At 43.5% G+C, this 18,779-nt stretch overlaps 1 protein-coding gene across 2 annotated transcripts in view; it reads left to right on the top strand.

Moving 5' to 3' along the window:
- The window catches only part of PRKAR2A (protein kinase cAMP-dependent type II regulatory subunit alpha), a 96,200-nt gene that overhangs the window by 61,399 nt on the left and 16,022 nt on the right, over positions 1–18,779 (top strand). Inside the window, exons 9-12 of one of the 2 annotated variants that reach the window (XM_039837684.1) lie at positions 2,542–2,607; positions 4,635–4,776; positions 5,256–5,389; positions 8,495–9,168. In XM_039837684.1, coding sequence (XP_039693618.1) covers positions 2,542–2,607; positions 4,635–4,776; positions 5,256–5,389 — 342 coding nt within the window. In that variant the 3' untranslated portion in view covers positions 8,495–9,168. Of the gene's footprint in view, positions 1–2,541; positions 2,608–4,634; positions 4,777–5,255; positions 5,390–8,494; positions 9,169–18,779 lie in introns of those variants that run through there. The other variant, XM_039837685.1, reaches the window with a different exon arrangement.

The raw sequence follows: 18,779 nt of genomic DNA, 5'->3' as shown, positions 1-18,779 counted from the left end.
TAATATTTTGTTTTAAGATTTTATAGCTAGGTTCCCAAGTGAGTCTTACTTAAAATTTTCCTTCCTTATAATAGTAGCCTTGTCAGATTTAGATATCAAGATAACGTTAGACTAATAATATAAGTTGGGATCTGTTTTCTTTCTATTATATCTGAAGAGTTTGTGTAAGACTAGAATTTCTTGGCTATTTTATGAAACCAGTGTTTTCTTTGTGGGAAGATTTTGACTACAGATTACATTATCTTAATGGTTAAACTATTTAGGTTTTCTATTTCATCTTTGGCGTGTTTTGGTAAGATCTATTTTTCTAGGGATTTATCTATTCTAAAATTCAGTGTTATTAGAATAAAGTTGGTCATAGTGTTTCTATTAATATATTTTAAATGTCTACAGCATCTAGAATGATGTTCCTAGTATTCCTGATATTGTTGTTTTGTGCTTTCTCTTTTTTCTTGCTCAATCTTGCCAGGGACTTGTCAATTCTTCAAGTCTTTTTGAAGAACCATCTTTGCCTTTTAGTAATTCTATTGAATGTTTGTTTCCTGTTTCATTACTTTCTGTCTTTATCTTATTTCTTTTCTTCTACCTTTTATTTTTTTCCTATTCTCTGAGTTGGATGCTTAGCTCTTTACTTTTTAGCTTTTCCTCTTTATGTTATGGGCATTTTAAAACTAGAAAAATCCCTATATCTCTGAAGATCAATGACGATCTTCAGCACTTAGAGGTTCCTACCGTAAGTCTCTTGGACAGTTGTGCTCTGACTGCTGTGACTCTTTAGCACCAACATGCCACTAGCTTCTTCCTGCAGCCCAGTTGTTCCATACGTGTGGGTTGTGCCTGAGGAGGGGTGCCTTGCTTATTTAACATAGAAGTCCAGCTGGGGCCCCAATACAGGAGAAAGAATAGAAGCCACTGCCTATTGCAGGGGATGGTGGGATCCTAGCATGCATCTCAGTCTGTCTCTGGATGTTCTCTAGACCACTGGGCCACAGACCAGTACTGGTGAGTGGCCTGTTAGGAACCAGGCCACACAGCAGGAGGTGAGTGGCGGGCAAGTGAAGCTTCGTCTGTATGTGCAGCCGTTCTCCAGGACTAGCATCACCGCCTCAGCTCCACCTCAGATCATCAGGCATTAGATTCTCATAGGAGCACTGGCCCCTGGTGCCAAAAAGGTTGGGGACCGCTGCTCTAGACCACAGTTATGCTGTCAGAGTAGTTGCTGGTCGGCTGTCCCTTCAGAGTTTCTTTTATTATGTCCTTTCAAGTTTATCAACACAAATTTTTGTTTGTGTCGATTTTGTTAATTTTTTTCATGGTGATTTGCCTCTGCTAGGTGTAGGATAGCTACCCAACATAGCAGCACAGAAACCCACAGATACCCCTTTATAAAGCTATGGCTTTCACTCACATGGAGCAGTGATTATTATATGGCGATCTGGCACTAGATTAACTCAGGAATGTCAACCTTAGCTGTGAATAGTGCCCACTTGGAGTACTGTCTATGGTAGTTGAAAGATGAAGTATAGATTCTCACTGAAGACATAAGACCCAGATGGAATGAGAGCACATAACTAGTATTGAATTATTTAGTGTAGATGGTCATTGTTTCAGAGATTAAGAGTGAGAGCTCAGGACCTGAAGTATGCCTGAAGGCCTCTTCTCCCAGATCCGCTTGCCTAATCCTCACTTCCTTCCAGCCTTTGCTCAGATCTCACCTTCTCAATGAAGCTGTGTTGGATACCATAGCCATCTCCTCCCCCAGCACTCCAGATCCCACATTCCCTTCTCTACTCTTCATCTATAGCACTTACCACCTTCCAACAGGACAGCATCATTTACTTAATTATTATGTTGATTGTTTACAGTTTGTTTACCCTACCAGACTGTAAGTTCCAAAAGGGTGGGGATATTTGTTTTGTCCACTGATAAATGCCTAGAACAGTTCCTGGTGCATAGTAAGTACTTTATTATTTGTCGAGTTACCTGAATGACTGGTTCAGTGAAGTGGGTTAAAATCAAAACAAGCAAAAGAAAAGCCTGAGGCTCATAAGGGTGATATTAACCCACATCAATCACCTTCCTCACAAAGGCAGGGCTTTCTCCAGATCCAGCTGTGCTCTGGAGGGCTGCTTTTGGTGGTCAAGATTATCCCTGGACCCCATGACCCAGGGGTAGCCAGGAGTCACCTTGATACTGTCTGTAACAGCCTTGGCTACTGATCCCTAGTCATAGTTTTCAGTATGTGCCCAACATGAGCAGTAAGAATACCAATGCTCTGCGCTGTTGGCAGCCTGGGCATATTCATGGGAAAAAATGTAGATATTCCGTGTTAGGAAGTGAGATGTGTTTCGGTCATATTGGACTGACATTCCCTGTGATCAGGAGCCTCTCATTTTGTTTTGAATTTGTTAGCTATTGATGGATTTGTAGTTGGAAAATAAATACAGATCAGAGCTCAGACAATAACAAAATGATCTATTCCCCCTCGCCTTTTTAATATATATATGTATGGCTCTTACCTGACCTCTTTTCCCTTTTCAGGGTGAAAAGGCTGATAGCTTTTACATTATAGAGTCCGGCGAAGTGAGCATCTTAATTAGAAGCAAGGTGAGTTTTGTGTGATAGTGCAAATTATGCCAGGGACAATCCGATGCCAGGTGTATGCACGGAAAGTAATTGTTTGCTTTAAATCATGTAAAAGTGTTTAGTGTATCAAAACCATCACTGTTAGGTGAGGTATGTAACTGGCAAAGACCCTTGTCTAAGCTCATCCACTGATAGGAATTTAGTATATTTTTTCTTTTTCCTATTGCCTTTGCCTCTGTTATGTAATTAAAATGAGAATTTTGGCTTACAGATTGATGAAAAGGTAAACACCCTAATAGAAAATGGAGGGAATTATATAATTAAAAAATACATGTAGGTGTTGAATATGAAAATAGCTTCCTTTTTAGAGCATTGGGAGGGGAAGTCTCTAGGACAGTTATTATGGCCATTTGATGGATAGGGAGACCTAGAAACTGATGACCTATAGGTGATGGGAGGAGTTATTCTTACCATAAATCTATCATCACCAGATTTCCGTTTCAATTTTTTTGAAGAATATAGAATTTGTTAAAATAGTGAGTTATGTTTAATATTAAATCAACCTAATATGAAACCTTTTACAGAATATTTTAAATAAAAGTATGAAGAAAGAAAAATATGATGATTACTTTTTATAAGATGGTTTGATTCCTAACTAAAAATAGATCTGTTGTTTCACATGAAACAATGATTTGAAACATCTATGTTCTTTTACTTACAGTTTTTGGACTACTGATATATGTTTGTACATTTGTCAAATATTCATTGACACACAACATAATATTGGGTATGTAGGACCAGCAGCACTGTGGCATGAGTTCCTTCTCATGGGGGCTTGGGGGAGCTTGTCAGAAATGCAGAGTCTTGGGCTCTGCCCCAGACTTACTGAATCAGAATCTACATTGTAACAAAACCCCCAAGGGGCTGCTATTGATATGACAGTGTGATAAGTGCTACTTTAGAGAAGGGACTAGGTGGGCATAAACATGTCTATAGTCCCAGAAAATGCTGCAGAAATAGGAAAGAGGCCATTGGCTCGAATAGGGCAGAATGACTTAAGAGCCAAGAGATCAGGGCAGAATTGTGGAAGAAGAAAAGGTCAAACCGTGTAAGCAAGTGTAGGACTTTTGTTCATTTTCTAATTACATTAAAAAAATTATCTACCTACCTATAACATAAAGTGGCTCTTAGAAATTGAGACTAATTCTTATTAATAAATTCTAATAAATTTTTACTTAAACCCCAGGAAACTACAGATATTAAATATAATATAGTACATTATTTTCAGTAATTTGATAAGCACAAATTACAACTTGTTTGATATCTTAATACAGAGTTAAACCACCAGATTTCAAGGTTGAACATTATTTTTAAAAATATTTAGTTACTTAACTCTTTTTTAAAATGTGGGAGGGGACCACTAACTTAAGATGTAGACAGTACCTAAAAAGAAAATTTGTCACTGTTGTAAAGTATTATCTGAGAAAGATATGGTCTCACATCAAACGTAGTAGTCCAGAATTGTGATTCTACCCAAGAAAACCATTAACATTATTTAGAAAGAATTAGCAAAATACCTTGTCTTTTCCCCTGTGCCTCAGAAGTCAGCATCTACCAGAGAGTATGTATAATATATATGATTATATGTTCATACATAATATATCAATATTATATATTATTATATATCATAAATATTATGACATGTTACATATTCTATACTGTTAATTATATATTATATTTATATTGTGTATTGTTATATATAAATCTTCAAAAGAAAATGGTCTTCACTTTATCTCTTGATATTTAGCTATATTACCTGAAAGGTCTTAGGACTCAGATGAAGCCCCAGGTTAAAGCCAACTCCTCTGATTAAAGCAGACCACTGAGATTAGCCCATGCAGTTTACATGGTACAGTTAGAGTCTCTGCAAAGTGAGTTTCTCAGTAATTGTGTAAAGTGTCCTGAGAAGGGAATGCAAGTGTTTGCAACTGGGCTTGTCCAGCCGTGCTTCTGGAGTCAGCCCAGGTCATGTTCTCTACCTGCTGTAGACTAAAGCAAACAAGGATGGCGGGAACCAGGAGGTCGAGATTGCCCGCTGCCATAAGGGGCAGTACTTTGGAGAGCTTGCACTGGTCACCAACAAACCTAGAGCTGCTTCAGCTTATGCAGTGGGAGATGTCAAATGCTTAGGTAAGAAAAATTCTTTATGCATTAATACTTGTTTTCTAACATGTGATATTTTTTTCTCATCAGCAAGCCTTGACTTATTCTACCAGTTCTGACTTCTAGGCTTGGACAGTTTTTGTGACCAACCAGAAATGGGTGAATATTTTAACAAACATTTCTGAGCACTGACTGTAGCTTGTGAGCAAGACAGGCATCCAGGCCCCCCAGGCATGTGAAAAGAGGAGTAATGGAGACAGGTATCCAGGTCTGTGTGGGAACAGAGAGAACAGGTGCTGCTGGACTCTGCAAAGTGTCACACTTAGGTGACACAGTCCTGCTGTGTTCACATAGAAACGTCTGTCCTTCGGATTCCCAGTATCCCAAAGTCTAATCTCCTATAATGTGAGTGTGTATATTTAAGAAAAGGTTTGCACGAGGGAAATGACTTTGGATTGCAGGTGTAGAGAATTCATTCTCTCTCTCATCTCTTTTAAATGGTGCAGTTATGGATGTTCAGGCGTTCGAGAGGCTTCTGGGGCCCTGCATGGACATCATGAAGAGGAACATCTCGCACTACGAGGAACAGCTGGTGAAGATGTTCGGCTCCAACATGGATCTGATCGATCCTGGGCAGTAGGTGGGCCACACCCAGAGCCTTCTCGTGTGACACCAAAATCTTCCCGTCAGCCACAGAATACACCCAGAAAACAGACACGACAGAACTGTTCCTGCTGTTGCCACCTCTGCTGCCATTAATATGGCCATGGGCATTTAGAAAACTTGAAAGTCAGCACTAAAGGATGGGTAGAGGTTCAACCCGCTCCTCCACTTTGCTTCTGACAGCCCATTATTAAACCAATTGTAATGATTAGTCCAACCCAGTTTCACATCTTTGGTTCAAATGGCATGTCTCTCCAACAATTTAAGTGCCTGATACAGAGTCCAAAGTGTAAACATCTTCCTTTCCTCTCTTGCTGCTACTGTTGCTTTTGGAAGTTACCACAGGTCTGCGCAAACCTGTTGTATAACTGTAAACACCCTCCCCCAGCCTTTCTCAAGGGAGGAAATCTAGCCTTCCATCTCCTCATTTGTCGTTTGAGAAAGTCCACATTTGTTCACAATTGTAGCCTTTGGTTTTACAGTGGGAAATGGTGGCAGATATGATGGAGGTCTGTGGTCCTGTGGCAGTGTACTGTCTGCTGAAAGCTGCACACATGACAGCTTTTTCCAAACTCACAGTGATGCTTAGGGAAAGGCCCTGCCCAGGGCCCAGCAGGTCAGCACCCCAAAGCACATTGATGTGTCATTGGGACCCATGTTAGAACAGAAAATTTGGGTTTGGCACATTATTCACATAGCAGAGAGCCAGGGAAGGTTTTCTGGGTTGGGGGATTTTGTTTTGTTTTGTAAATTTTGTTTTGTCTTGTTTAATTTCTGTGCAGTTTGCATGAATGAATTGCTGTCCATTTTTAGGGAGCCAGGGTCGGGAGGTGCCATCACTTTATCTGATCCAAATACTTTCCTGGATATTTCCTGCCACCTCTTGTTTCCAGTTGTTTCTACTGGCGAATGGCAGTGTGCCAGCAAGAGGTTGTTCTAAAATGAGAGAGAGCCTTTTTCTTCTACTCCAAAGTTACTACATAGCTTTGCTGTTCAACCATCCATTTTTAAACTCTTTAAAGAAGCAGCTGCTAATTTTTTGAAATTAAAAAAAAGATTTCTCTATTTAGGGAATTCCCTTGGACATATTCATGTATATCAGTTTGTCAGCTGATTAAGGCATTCATCCTAAAGATCAACTCTTTTGTTAGTTTTCAAAAATTGGCATGATTTACAATTTTATAGAATTACTGCAAAGACCTTTCTAATTAAGATGTTAGAATATTTGGGGTTTTAATTGTTAATCCCAGAGGAAAGTAATTTAGCTTGTATTTTAAAACTTTTTTAACCTTTTAATTATATCAGGTAGAATTCTGATGGATTATCCTAATTAACTAGATATATTTCAGAATTAAATTTTTTCTTCAGAATGACTTAGAATCAGATGTAACAAGAGATCCTAAGAGCAGTGTGAAATTTTGTAAAGGTAAATTTGAACATCATAGCCAAGTTTCTATTAAACCAAGAGGCCCTTTCCAATATGGTTTTTTTAACTTGTATAACTCAATAAATCTTTAAGCGATTACATGCTGGGGCTTGAGTCATTCCTATCGTGGATAATGATGGCGCCCACCTGGTCACCTTTCATCATCCACATAAGTCAGGCTCTGTTTTTGCCACAGGCAGTGTGTTCGAGAGATTTCCAGAGTGGTGAATTCTCACTGCCACCTTGGCCAGTTCTCCCTTTTTCTTGTGCTCTGTAAAGTGAAAGCAAGAGGATTCTTTTCAGACTGCCCCAGGTAGCCTGCATTGCAGCTCTCGAAAGTGTGGAAGGTTGTAACTACTACCCCAAGATAGGCAGCTAGCACTGGGAAAGCCCATGTGGTTTTTCCCACGATTTTTCAAGGTTCTTCTTTTCTGTGGTGTTGCTTTATTATCAAAAAAGTTAAGAAAGCAGATCTTGCACTTCAGCTCACAAGAACCACACCAGTTTCTTGCAAAAGTAACGTGACATTGAGCTTCAGGAGTGACACAGAGGTCTAGCTTCAGACTATGTGAGGACTCTGTTTAACACGTGCTGAGCAGATGCCCCCTTTGCATTCCCCATGCCAGCATTAGTTAGGGCTGGCTGTGAACTCCATGCCGTAGTCACTCCCGCAGGCTGCTAAGGGTAACCCTCTTCCTGCTTTCTTGCACATCCCAGTTCGGTCTCCGCCTTCACAGAAGCCTCTCTGATACTCCCAACTCATTGATGGCTCCTGTTTTACAGAGTAGAATTCATCAGGTTTAAGCCCTCCTGCTCTAATTACAGATTGACATATGGATGGTCAATCCTCACGACATACAAGGGCCCTGGCTTGAGGAAGGGAGACTTTAAAGGGACCAGTGTAAGTGAAATAGGACACAGCCATTAATTACCAGGTGCCAGGAGTCTGACAGTGTTCCAGTTCTCTTTGCAGCTTAGGGAATCAAAGGTGGTAGACAAGTTCAGCTCAGGGCTCTGGTGCCACATTGTGCCAGGCAAGCCCTGCTCTGACGGTTGAGCTTCATGGGGAGTGCATGTTGGGAAGAGATCCCTTCGGTAATTGTTTTATTTTTTTCTTCGGTAAGAGCTTCACACCCTCTTTTCTGGCTTTGCTATGGATTTGGGATGGTGGCAAATGTTCCTGAGAGCCTCGAGGTCCAACCTGCAGTATTATCCTTCCTTCTGGCCCCAGTTTATCACATCCACTGTGTTTTGGTTGTTTTCTCTGAAGGAGGGGTTCATGTGTTTGCCTCTCTTATTAGTCAACAGTCCTTACATATACTTGTGTTATATATAATTGCGGTAGATTCTCAGAAAGCAGGTGGAGCTTTTCTTTGAGCAGTTTAATGAGCGAATTTGGCAGCAAGTGGCAAGAAATGGTTCTCCAGCCAGGAGAGGGCATGTCCTCCTCTTATCGCCCAGGTTCTCTGCTCCCAGTGGGTAGACTCTTCGTGAGCGGTGCTGCTGGCAGCCAGCAGCACCCTGGGCACACAGCATTTCCATGTCGTGTCACAGTGTACAAACAATTCTCTCTCTCGTTTAGGAAAATTGAAAGAGCCTTTTTGCACAGATTAAAAAGAAGACCCATGAATGTCATCTTTTATCTTTTGTTTTCAGTTGGCTGACGTCGGGGTTTTTGTTCTGGACATGCATTTGTAACCAGTCTTGCCAAGATACAAGTCATTTCGGTTTCTCACTACAATTACCTCTTGTTCCTCCTGTCTCGACTGCTGACGTTCCTCAGTGATTCCAGCGTCTGTTTTACGGGAAGCAGCCTTCCCGTGGGTTTCCTTTTACACACTGCAGGGCTATCTTTATACTTTAAAAAAAAAAAAATTTTTTTTTTTAAAGGAGAAAACTGTCACTAACCTCATGGGGGATTTGCAGAAAACCATTTAGCCCACCTTGAGCAAAAGGTATAGATTTCTCATTGTTTTCTTAAGCTCATTGTAATAAAAGAAATCTAATTAAGCATTATTGTGCTACCTCAAAGGTAAAAATGTTTTAAGGTCTTTTTTTGGTCCCGAGTTCATAGTGTTTAAAATGTCTTTCAGTTGGAATTATTTTTAAATCATTGGGGAGAACCTTCTTTTAACCTGTTTTACACTTGTATTTTAATCTCAGAAGAATAAGTGATTGGAAAATGATTAATTCTTGCTCTGTACTATTGAACGTCTAATTAAATCATTGTTTGCCATAAACAAGGCTGGGTTTTTTAAAAGGAAACTCTAGGGCTCGGCTTCGCTCTTGGTTAATAAAGGCTGACAAACCACGTCTGACTTTCCGATGCAGCCTGTGTTACGTGTTTGTCCTCTCATTTCAGAGCTCCAGGCCATCATAGCACTCAGCTGGCAGATACATTCTTGGGATTGGGGTGTGAGCTCTGGGAAATTAGAGGAGGCCTGGGCATATGTATTAGGGTTCTCCAAAGAAATAGAACCAATGGGGTGTGTGTGTGTGTGTGTGTGTGTGTGTGTGTGTGTGTGTGGTGTGTGTTTGTAAAGAGATTTATTATAAATTGGCTCACGTGATTATGTAGGCAGCCAAGATCAGCAGGGTGAGTTGGCAAGCTATAGACGTGGGAGAACTAATGATTTAATTCCAGTCTGAGTCCGAAGGCCTAAGAACCAGAAGAACCTATAATGTAGCTCCTGTCCATAGGCCAACAGGCTCAAGATCCAGGAAGAGCCAATGTCCCAATTCGAAGGTAGGCAGGAAAATTTTCTTACTTGGGAGAGAGTCAACCTTTTTGTTCTCTTCAGGCTTTCAGCTGATTGGATAAAGCTTGCCCACGTCAAGAGAGCAACCTGCTTTACTCGGTCTATTGATTTAAATGTTGATAATCCAGAATCGCCCTTACGGAAACTCCCAAAACAATGTTTGACCAAATATCTTGGCACCCCGTGGCCCAGTCAACTCAACACAAGATTAACTATCACAGCTTTGAGTGGTTGGGGATGGCGTGCAAGGGCATCGAATACATCGCTTGCCAGGGAAGGTATACTCCCAATGCCGCCCAGCAGAAATCATCTCTTGTATAACAATATTACTTATATCATCTCCTTCTCTGTAACATGGCTACTAGACCTAGCAATAACTCTGTGACAGCCCACCGTATCTACAGTTTCTTTCCAAGTGACCAAAAAGCTAATTTTAAACAAAATCCTGTTCTAGTTCGACCTTGCCTTCACCTGCCATTACAAAAGGACCAAGTAGTGGGTAAAACATACAGAATCCCCACGTGAGCCCAAGAAATGTAGTCGAACCCTCAAAGCCAAACTGGCTTTGTTTCAAAAATTAAATATGGTTTGGCCTTTGTGGTTTTGGTGGTGGTATTGCTATGAATCGTTAAGAAATGCCAGGACAGTGTCAAGATTATATAGTCCACAGTCAGCCTAGAAGAGTGAACGTCACATAAGGACTTTGCTTTCTGTGTATTTTCTAATAGGAAGCTAGACACATGTCTATCAGAATTACCTCAATATACCTTCAGCAACCTTAGTACATCAATTTTATAACAACAGAGTTAAAACAGTATTACTTATAATGTGGTTAAGGAAATTGGGGTGGTTTCACAAGGCATCATGTTAAGTATGAATTGTGCTTCCCTGCGCCGTCCTCCCCACAGACAAATGCCCCATCACAAATGATGCCCAGTGATAAATACTATCACCTCATTTGGGGATATGCAGATATAATGCAGCGTGTCAACCAGGAACATACTGAATAATCAGTGGTGAGTTCAGATGAGTAATTGTCCAAGTTCTGAATTAGGATGTCAGAAATTAGGTCTGACTCAACTTATTTGTTCAGTGAACAAATCTTGATGACTTGCTGTGGACATTCCTGACAGTGTCTTTAAACCCCAGAAATTAGCAAGAGTAATGATAACTGAGGTTGCCGGGGCAGTCCTAGACCTTTCCTCTGGTGCTGAAGAAGCTCATCCTCCTTATTTCTGGACTCACAGCAGTCCTCATATTTCAAGGATGATCATGCTCCCAATACTTGTTGTTGACCTCGGTTGTGGTACTTCTCCATCTGGGCTGCCATTGCCTCTTCATAAAGCGAGTGGTTCGAACACACAAGCATGCAGTGTCCCTCACTGCTCTAGATGGCATCACACAATTCTGGTTATAGAAGCATGGAGGGAGCTGTGAAAAGGGAAAGACTAGTTTTAAGATTTGAAGGAAGACTCCCTCCAGGAAGAGACGCCTCAGAAAGTGTCATCTTCGTGTTATTCATTCTCAACATGATGAAGGTTGGCCAGAGATGCCTTTCTGGCCTGAGTTGTGATAACATGTGCTAAGAATCAAATTTTTCTGAAAGTCTCTTTTGTTTGACATTTCTACCCCTTCCTCTGAGTTCTTCCCAGCCAGAATTCTTGATCCTGTGGTCATTTCTATTCTATAAAACCAGTTATCTTGTTGGTCTTGAAGTACACAGAGTAAAGGACTCCCCAGCCCATGTGGAGACTACAGAGCTACAAAGACTGTATGTAAAAGAGGTTGGCTGGGCTAGAGTGTGAAACCAGAGGGGGACTGGGAGCTACCGCAGACAGCAGGAAATCCAGCAGGACCTGACCACCAGTCAGTCCATCCTAACAGGTACAGGAATGGGCATTCGCACGCCATCTCTGGGGAAGGAGTCAAAACAGTACCAGCCAAAATCTCTGTGGCCTTCTTGGCCAGGGCCCACTCCTTCTTCTTCTGCAGAATCACACTGAGCCAAGGGTCAAAAGTCCCCGTGTATTCCGCTGGAAGCCAGGATCCAACAGTCTCCTTTCTGGCCAAGTCCTCCAACACCCAGATGAGGAAGCAGGAGTATGCAGTTTGGGGGGGGGTGGGGAGTTTGTTGGTTTGTTTTGTTTTTTGTAAACATAGCTAAAGTCCAGACCCACCAGATAAGCAAACCAGCACTTTTCCAGCATAACATCCAAGCCTAGTTAAAGCAGACATTTTCATTTTGAAAAGGAAAGGCCTGGGCATGAAGGGACGCCTGCAGTGCACACTCCCGTGCCTGTCGTGAGCCCATCCCAGGAAGCTGCAAGAGCAGGGGACCTGAAGCTGAAACTTAGGCATGCAGGGTAGGATGGAAGAGGACTTTGGGGCAGATATGCATCAGTCCCGGGCAAGTCAGAACAGCTTGAGCCACCTTGGACTCTGGTGTCCTATCCCAGAGCTGTGCAGCCAGCCACATCTGCAAGGTGAGATACAAGGCCACACACAAGTTCAGGGGCCCCCAGGAATTGGCCTGGACACCAGAGAAAGGGCTTTATCCGCTAAGTGGATGCAGCCCTGGCAGCTCTGGGAGCCAGAGTGCTTCCCCAACCAGGATGAAGTGGTGGGGAGTGGGGCTGGAGAGCACATGACCTCCAGATCCTGAACTCAGGGCTGACATTGTGGGTGAATAAAAAAAAAATACCCACATCTGCCCTACCTCAGAGTCTAAAACCATTCCCTGTGGCTGCAGCTCCTCTTGCCTGAGGTTAGGCAGACAAGGATGAGCTGGCCCTCATCCAGGGCCTCCTCTGTACAGAAGGAAGCAGGTTTATAGGAAGGCATACACACACACACACACACACACACACACACACACACACACACACACACACACACCGCCTCCCCCCAGCACCCTGTGCCCTTGGCTTTGCCCACAGGCATTATCCCAGCATGATTCCAGCCCAGCTCCTCACCTGCCTGGGCTGAGTCAAGGCCCAACTACATACAATAGGTGTCTGGGGTCCAGTGGCTGTGTGCTCTCCCCCCTTCTGGTCACTTTAAGCTGGGATCGCTGGCTCATGGCAAAAGCAGGCCCTACTCCCCGACAGAGCTGGCCTCACAACTGAAAACCAGAGGTGGGTTATCCTCATCCCTGATAAATGGGTAAAGCTAGTTTTACAACCTGAGGGCTAGCCTCACTAGAGGCCAAGTTTACAACATGCAGGCAAAGGCACTGAGCAGAGTGGGGACTGCTGAGGATAGAAAGGCTTTCCAGCACCTTGGGGATTTCCTGGAGCGCCCCTGGGTTCTTCACTGCCTGACCGTGCAGGGGCTGGGTGTGCCCGTCCAGGATGTGCTTCTAGCCGCCTCCCGCCTGGCCCTGCGGGATCCTGTTCTTGGTTAATTTTCCTGTCTTTTGTCCTGGAAAAAAAATTGTAGGAATCACTTGCAGTCAGCCCCTCCTTGCATGGCCGGCATCCCGGGACTGTGGGTGCAGAGGGTGGGAGTTGCTGGGGGGCATAGGGAGCCGCCCTTGCCCTGGTGGGAACATCATGTTCCCTAAGTGGAATGCACATCCAACTGTGTCCCACCCCCGAGGGGGCGCTGAGGGGTTAAGGCCAGCTCAGCTCTGTGGTTTAAGGAACAGACTGAAAGGGATGCAGAGAAGAGCCGGTTCCCAGACAACTGTATTGCGCACTCCCGCTCCCGACCCGGCCAGGGCTGCGTGGGAGGGACAAAGTGCAGCAGGGGAGCAGCAGCTGTCCACGGGTCACCGTGATCTCCAGTGCAGAAGGGCCATTTGACCTCTTGGTCAAATTCTTGCCCCCTCCACCTTTGGACGACTTCTGCCCTGACCATTCCTGCCTGTGGCCTACTTACTTACATCCCTGAGGCCAGCTCTCTGCTCAGTACCTCCCTGCCATATCTGTGGCCCCTGGCCAGGGCTTGCTGCCTGGCACTCAGCCCTGTCCTCTGACCTCTTGGGCCCCTGCCCCTCTCAGCAATGGCCTTGCCCTGTTTTTAGGGAGAAAACAGAAGTGATGGGTCAGAAGCACCGAGCACCTCCTCTGGCCCCACGTCATCCTGGAGCTCCTTTATTGTCCCCCCTTCACGGGCAGAAGCCTTGAGACTTTCCCGCAGTTGCCTCCTCACCTCCCATTCTGGCCGCACCTGCAGTCCCCGGGGACTCCCACAAGCACAGCCAGTGGGGGCTCGGCCACTTCATCCTGATGCGCTTCTCCCTCTAGCTTTAGGGACCCCCTTCCCTTCTCTTCTCAGGAACATCCAGGTCTCCTGGTTTTCTTTCCACCTCGGTCGCCAGCTTTAAGGAAACCCGTTAAATGTTGAAATGGCCCCAGGCTCCACTCTGGGTTCTTCTCCACGTCTTCTCCCCGCTCCCCACCCACCTGGAGATTCCATCCAGGACAGCATGGCTTTGGGTGATATCCCCACACTGCTCACTCCCGTCTTAACACCTCCGTCTGGGACACTGCGCTGAGTGTCCAGTGGTCTCTGCTTGGGTCCCCTTCTCATCTGTTCACTCACTGGGAACCTTCTCTAAAGTTTGCTTTTTGAACAGACTCACAAATATAGTGGACAATTTGGTGACGGACAGAGGGGAGGGGGGTTGGAGGGCTGGGAGAAAGGGGTGAGAGGTTAAAGAAGTACAAATTAGTAGTTGATAGATGGTCACGGGATGGGGAGCACAGCAGAGGGAATGCAGTGAGCATTAATATGATGGCTCGGTGGAGGGCCAGGGGAGGGAGGGAGCGATTGGGGGGATCGTTTTATGAACTATATAGATGTCTAACCAATGCACTGTATACTTGAAACTAATTTAAATTAAATTAAAAATGTTTGCATTTTGTTTCCTTTTTTTAATAAAAAAAATTTAAGTGTGGAATATAACAAATACAGAAAGGTGCATAAAACAGATACTCTACTCAGTGATTTCTTACAGGCCAAACACAGAATGAGAATCACACTCAGATGAGCCACTCTGTCCGCACCCTGCACCCCTACCTTGACACCCACCAGGCTCCCTCCCTACTCTAGCCTGAGTTTGGTGCTCAAGTGGTCAATGCATCCTTGATTTTCTTGATTACTTTTATCACCTAAACATGCCTCTCTAAAACAATCACTTTCTTCATATAATTAAATATATACCTATAATTAAATGCATAAGGGAGAACCCATGCTAACTGCTGGATTCTAGCACAGTCTTTTATCTTTTTCTCTTTTGCTTACCCCTGCCTCTCCCGTCACTCTCTGAAACCGTAGTTACAAGATGTATGTTCCATATATTTCTCATTGCTTATATAATCATAAAATATGCACACAGTTACAGAGTGGTTTGTCTTCGTTGTGCACATTTAGATTATTTTGTACACACTTTTCCGCATCTTATTTTTCTCATTCATCTCAACTTCGTGGCAGGTCCTCCAGATCAAGTTGTATTATTTTAATTCCTTCTTGTTGATGGTGATATAAAATCTGTCTGTCCACACTTGTCGATGCTTCTCTCACAAAAGGTGGGATCTGATTTCTCTCTCCTTGAGTACAGCTCGGCCTTAGTGACTTTGTTTCTAACGAATAGAGCAAGGCAAAAATGACACTGTGACTTCTGAGTCTAGGTTAGAAAGATGATACAGCTTCCACCTGGCTTCCTCTCTCAGGACAATCATCCTTGGATCCTCGCCACCATGTTGTAAAGAAGCCCAAGGTGCATATAACAGCCACATGTGGGGGTTCCAGCCCCAGCCAAAGTCTCAGCTGACAGCCAGCATTCAACGCCAGACTTAAGTGAGGAGCCTTCACATGATTCCAGCCCCAGCTTTCAAGCTGCTCAGACCCATGTAGCAGAGAAGAGCAGTCTCTACTGATTCCTGCCCAAATGACAGATTAGTGAGCAAAATAAATGTTACTGTTTTAAGCCCCTAAATTTGGGTAATTTGTTACACAGCATAGTAACCAGAACAGTATGGAAGGACCAAAATGTCTCCAATCATGCCCTTGTGGATGAGCCATTGCTTTGCAATTTCTTTTCTGTGACTCATGATGTAGCAACAAATATCACTGACCATGTAGCTCACATCTCAGTGCTTTGATTTCTATAAATGAGAATCCCAAGATTGGGATTACAGAGTCCAAAATGGTATGCATTTTTATTTTACTGAAGTTTGCCTGATTGCTTTCCAAAAATTTTATAGGTTCCTACCTAATACAGTTTCTACACTTTTCTGAATAAGTTCATTCCTAAATATTTTCTAGTTTTGTTATTAATTGGATATTTTTATTTGTAGAGGTTTATTTGGAGTAAATGCTATTATTTAAAGATATTTTTCTTGTATTTATCACTTTAACATTTCCTCTTATTAATCATAGTAGTTTTCAAGAAAGTCTTTGGACTTTCTAGATTTATAATCATGACATTAACTAAAGAGATAGTGTAATCTCTTTCCAATAATTTTAACATTTTATTTTCTTATTATATCTGCTAGAACTCAGGCGATGTGTAATGATAACAGTGTTGGTGCCAATCTTATTTAGTTTCTGATTTAAAAGGAATAGTTTTAGTATCTGGTGTATACTGACATATGGTTTTTAAAAATATCTTTTTCATAAATGGTGCCCTTGTTAGATGATGGCCCTCTTTATTTTGCTCAATGCCTATCTCCTTGAATCCTACTTCCTTTGATTTCATGTGTGTACCCCTACTGTCTTCTGGTTTGTGCTGGCCTGACATCTCTCTCTGCCAACTCCTTTATTTTCAGCCTTTTCTTGTGGTTTCAAGTGTCCTTCTTGTAAACTGTTGGTGGCTGGGGTTTGTCTTTCTAGCTCAGTCTCCAGGTCTTTAATTGGGGCTCAGGGCATCTTTATTCAGTATGATAAAGAAGTTTGGCTTTGCTCATTCCATAATTACTCTATGTTCATTTTCTTTAACTTTGCGGTTTATCTTTTTTATTCAATTGAATTATATAAAACTACCATTTTTGTGGGTCAGAAGAGTTGACCATGAGCAACTTCATATGGAAAACCTACTACTTTTCTTTTTTCTCTTTCTTTTAGGAAGATGTCATTCATTGAATATTTCCACTTGGTAATTTGGAAATTCTACGTTTTTCCTATTCCATAGTAGCGCCTTTCCTCTCCAAGCATGAGCACTGTCCTCCGGGCATAGGTGGCAGATCTTCTGCCTGTGTTAGTGGGGAGAGTTTAAGGCCAGCTGGTCCTTTTTCCTTGGTAGGTAACTTGTTCTATCTATTTCAGAGCTTGTACAATGTTCTCTTTCTCCTTGACGTTTAAGAATTTTACTATTGTCTTTCCCTTCCATACTGCCTGGGAATGTGGTCAGTACCTCCCATCTGTAGACACAGCTTTCTCTATACGTCAGGAAAGTTTTCTTCTGTAACTTGGTTGGTTGGTGCCTCTGTTTCATCCATCCTTTTTTTCTCCTTCTGGACATCGGGTTTGCACATCAGGATGCCTGGATTTGGGCTCCAGATCTCTGGTCTATTCCCTCATGCCTCTGAGCTTTCCATTGAGCTCTGAGCTATTTCCTCCATCAGACCCAAGCACCTTCTTCACATTCCTCTAACATGCCAAACTTGTTCTTTTCTCAAGGTCTTTGCACTTGCTACACCTTCTACCAGGAATGGCTTCTTTCTCTTAATTTTCCCTGCTCAGCCAGTGCCTTTGGGTTGATCTTAGCTCAGATGTCCCTTCTCAGATTTACCTTTCCTGCTACCTTGGACAAACACCATACTCTGCACATCAGCTTGGTTCCTTCTCACCATCGTATTCACATTGCTCATAATTATTCGTCCTTTTATTGTTTGTTTTATCCATCCTTCGCCTCTCCCACCCACACTCCTCACTGGAGAAGAGGGACTCAGCAAATCATTCAAATTCTTGCCTTGTCCATTCTTGCCATGTATTCAGAGTCTAGGCCAGGCCAGCCCTTGGTAACCACTTAATGGAATGAGTAGAAGAGTGAATTAAGGTTGGGGCCGCCCCCAGGGAGACCCTGCTCTGTCTCCCAGCCTCCACCCCATACACAGGAGCACTGGAATGGGAGATTGGGTAGGCAGAGAAAGTGGGGCAGTGCCTGTCTGTGAGGGCCTGAATGACTGGTGCCTGATAGGCTTTTATTCTGTGTGTATAGCACGTAGTGCAGGTTCTGAATCCGCAGGTGGGGAATAGGAGCAGGAGCTGGGCTGGGCTTCCGAGCAATCATGCTGGGTGTGGAGGGCCTTTTGGGCATGACCCAGGGCTGGCCTTGATCTGGGGCACTCACCCTGCCGCAACCTCCTGCTGCCCCATTTAATTTTTTTTTTTTTTGCATACTTATCACTTAACAAACACCACGTGGCATTCTTTCTATTCAGTCAGTCCACAGGTATTTCTGGAGCTTACTTGGTGTTTTAGGTGTTCAGGATACATCCATGGACAATACAAAGAGATTTCCATCTCACAAGGCTCTTTTCTAGTGGAGGAAGCCAGACAATGCCATATAAGGATAATAAACATCTACATAAATAAATGTATGAGAAGGTGGTATTGGAAAACAGTAGAGAAGGATAAGGGAATTAAGGTGATCCTGAGGGCTGGCAGTCAAAAGGTGAAGGTTGCAGTCTGAAATGAGGGGCTCTGAAGGCATTGTGGTGCAGTCCTGAGGAAATCTGTGGAAAGTGCATTCCAGGCACAGAGAATGAGCGGAGCTCAGTCCCTGAGCCAGGAGAGTGCACGAGGTGAGATATGTGAGCAACTTGGGGAGGCAAACAGAGGAGATGCAGTCAGAGAGATGCTGAGGAATCATGGGGCCCCTGCCAAGTCTGGTTTGTCTTCAAGGAGGTGCTACTGCAGGGTTCTGAGCAGGGCAGAAGGGGTTCTGACTTACACATTCAGAGGCTAACATGGGGAGAACACACTGAAGATGGCAAGGGCAGCAGCTGGAGACTGGGAGATGGCTGTGACATTGCCTTGGGGAGAGGTGGTGGTGGCTTGGACTGGGTGGAAGCCATGGACCTGGTCTCCTTCTGGGTAGACGATACAGAGGAAACAACAGGATTTCCTGGTGCACTGCATGTAAGTGGGAAAGAAAGTCAAGAGGTACTCCGAGGCCTTTAGCCTGAGCAATAAAAAGGACTGAGCTGCTATCACTTCGGCTGACGGATGTGGGT

The sequence above is a fragment of the Pteropus medius genome, unplaced genomic scaffold (assembly GCF_902729225.1).
Source record: "Pteropus medius unplaced genomic scaffold, Ma_sr-lr_union100, whole genome shotgun sequence".
Taxonomy (NCBI): domain Eukaryota; kingdom Metazoa; phylum Chordata; class Mammalia; order Chiroptera; family Pteropodidae; genus Pteropus; species Pteropus medius.
This window is presented reverse-complemented; position numbering and strand designations above follow the sequence as displayed.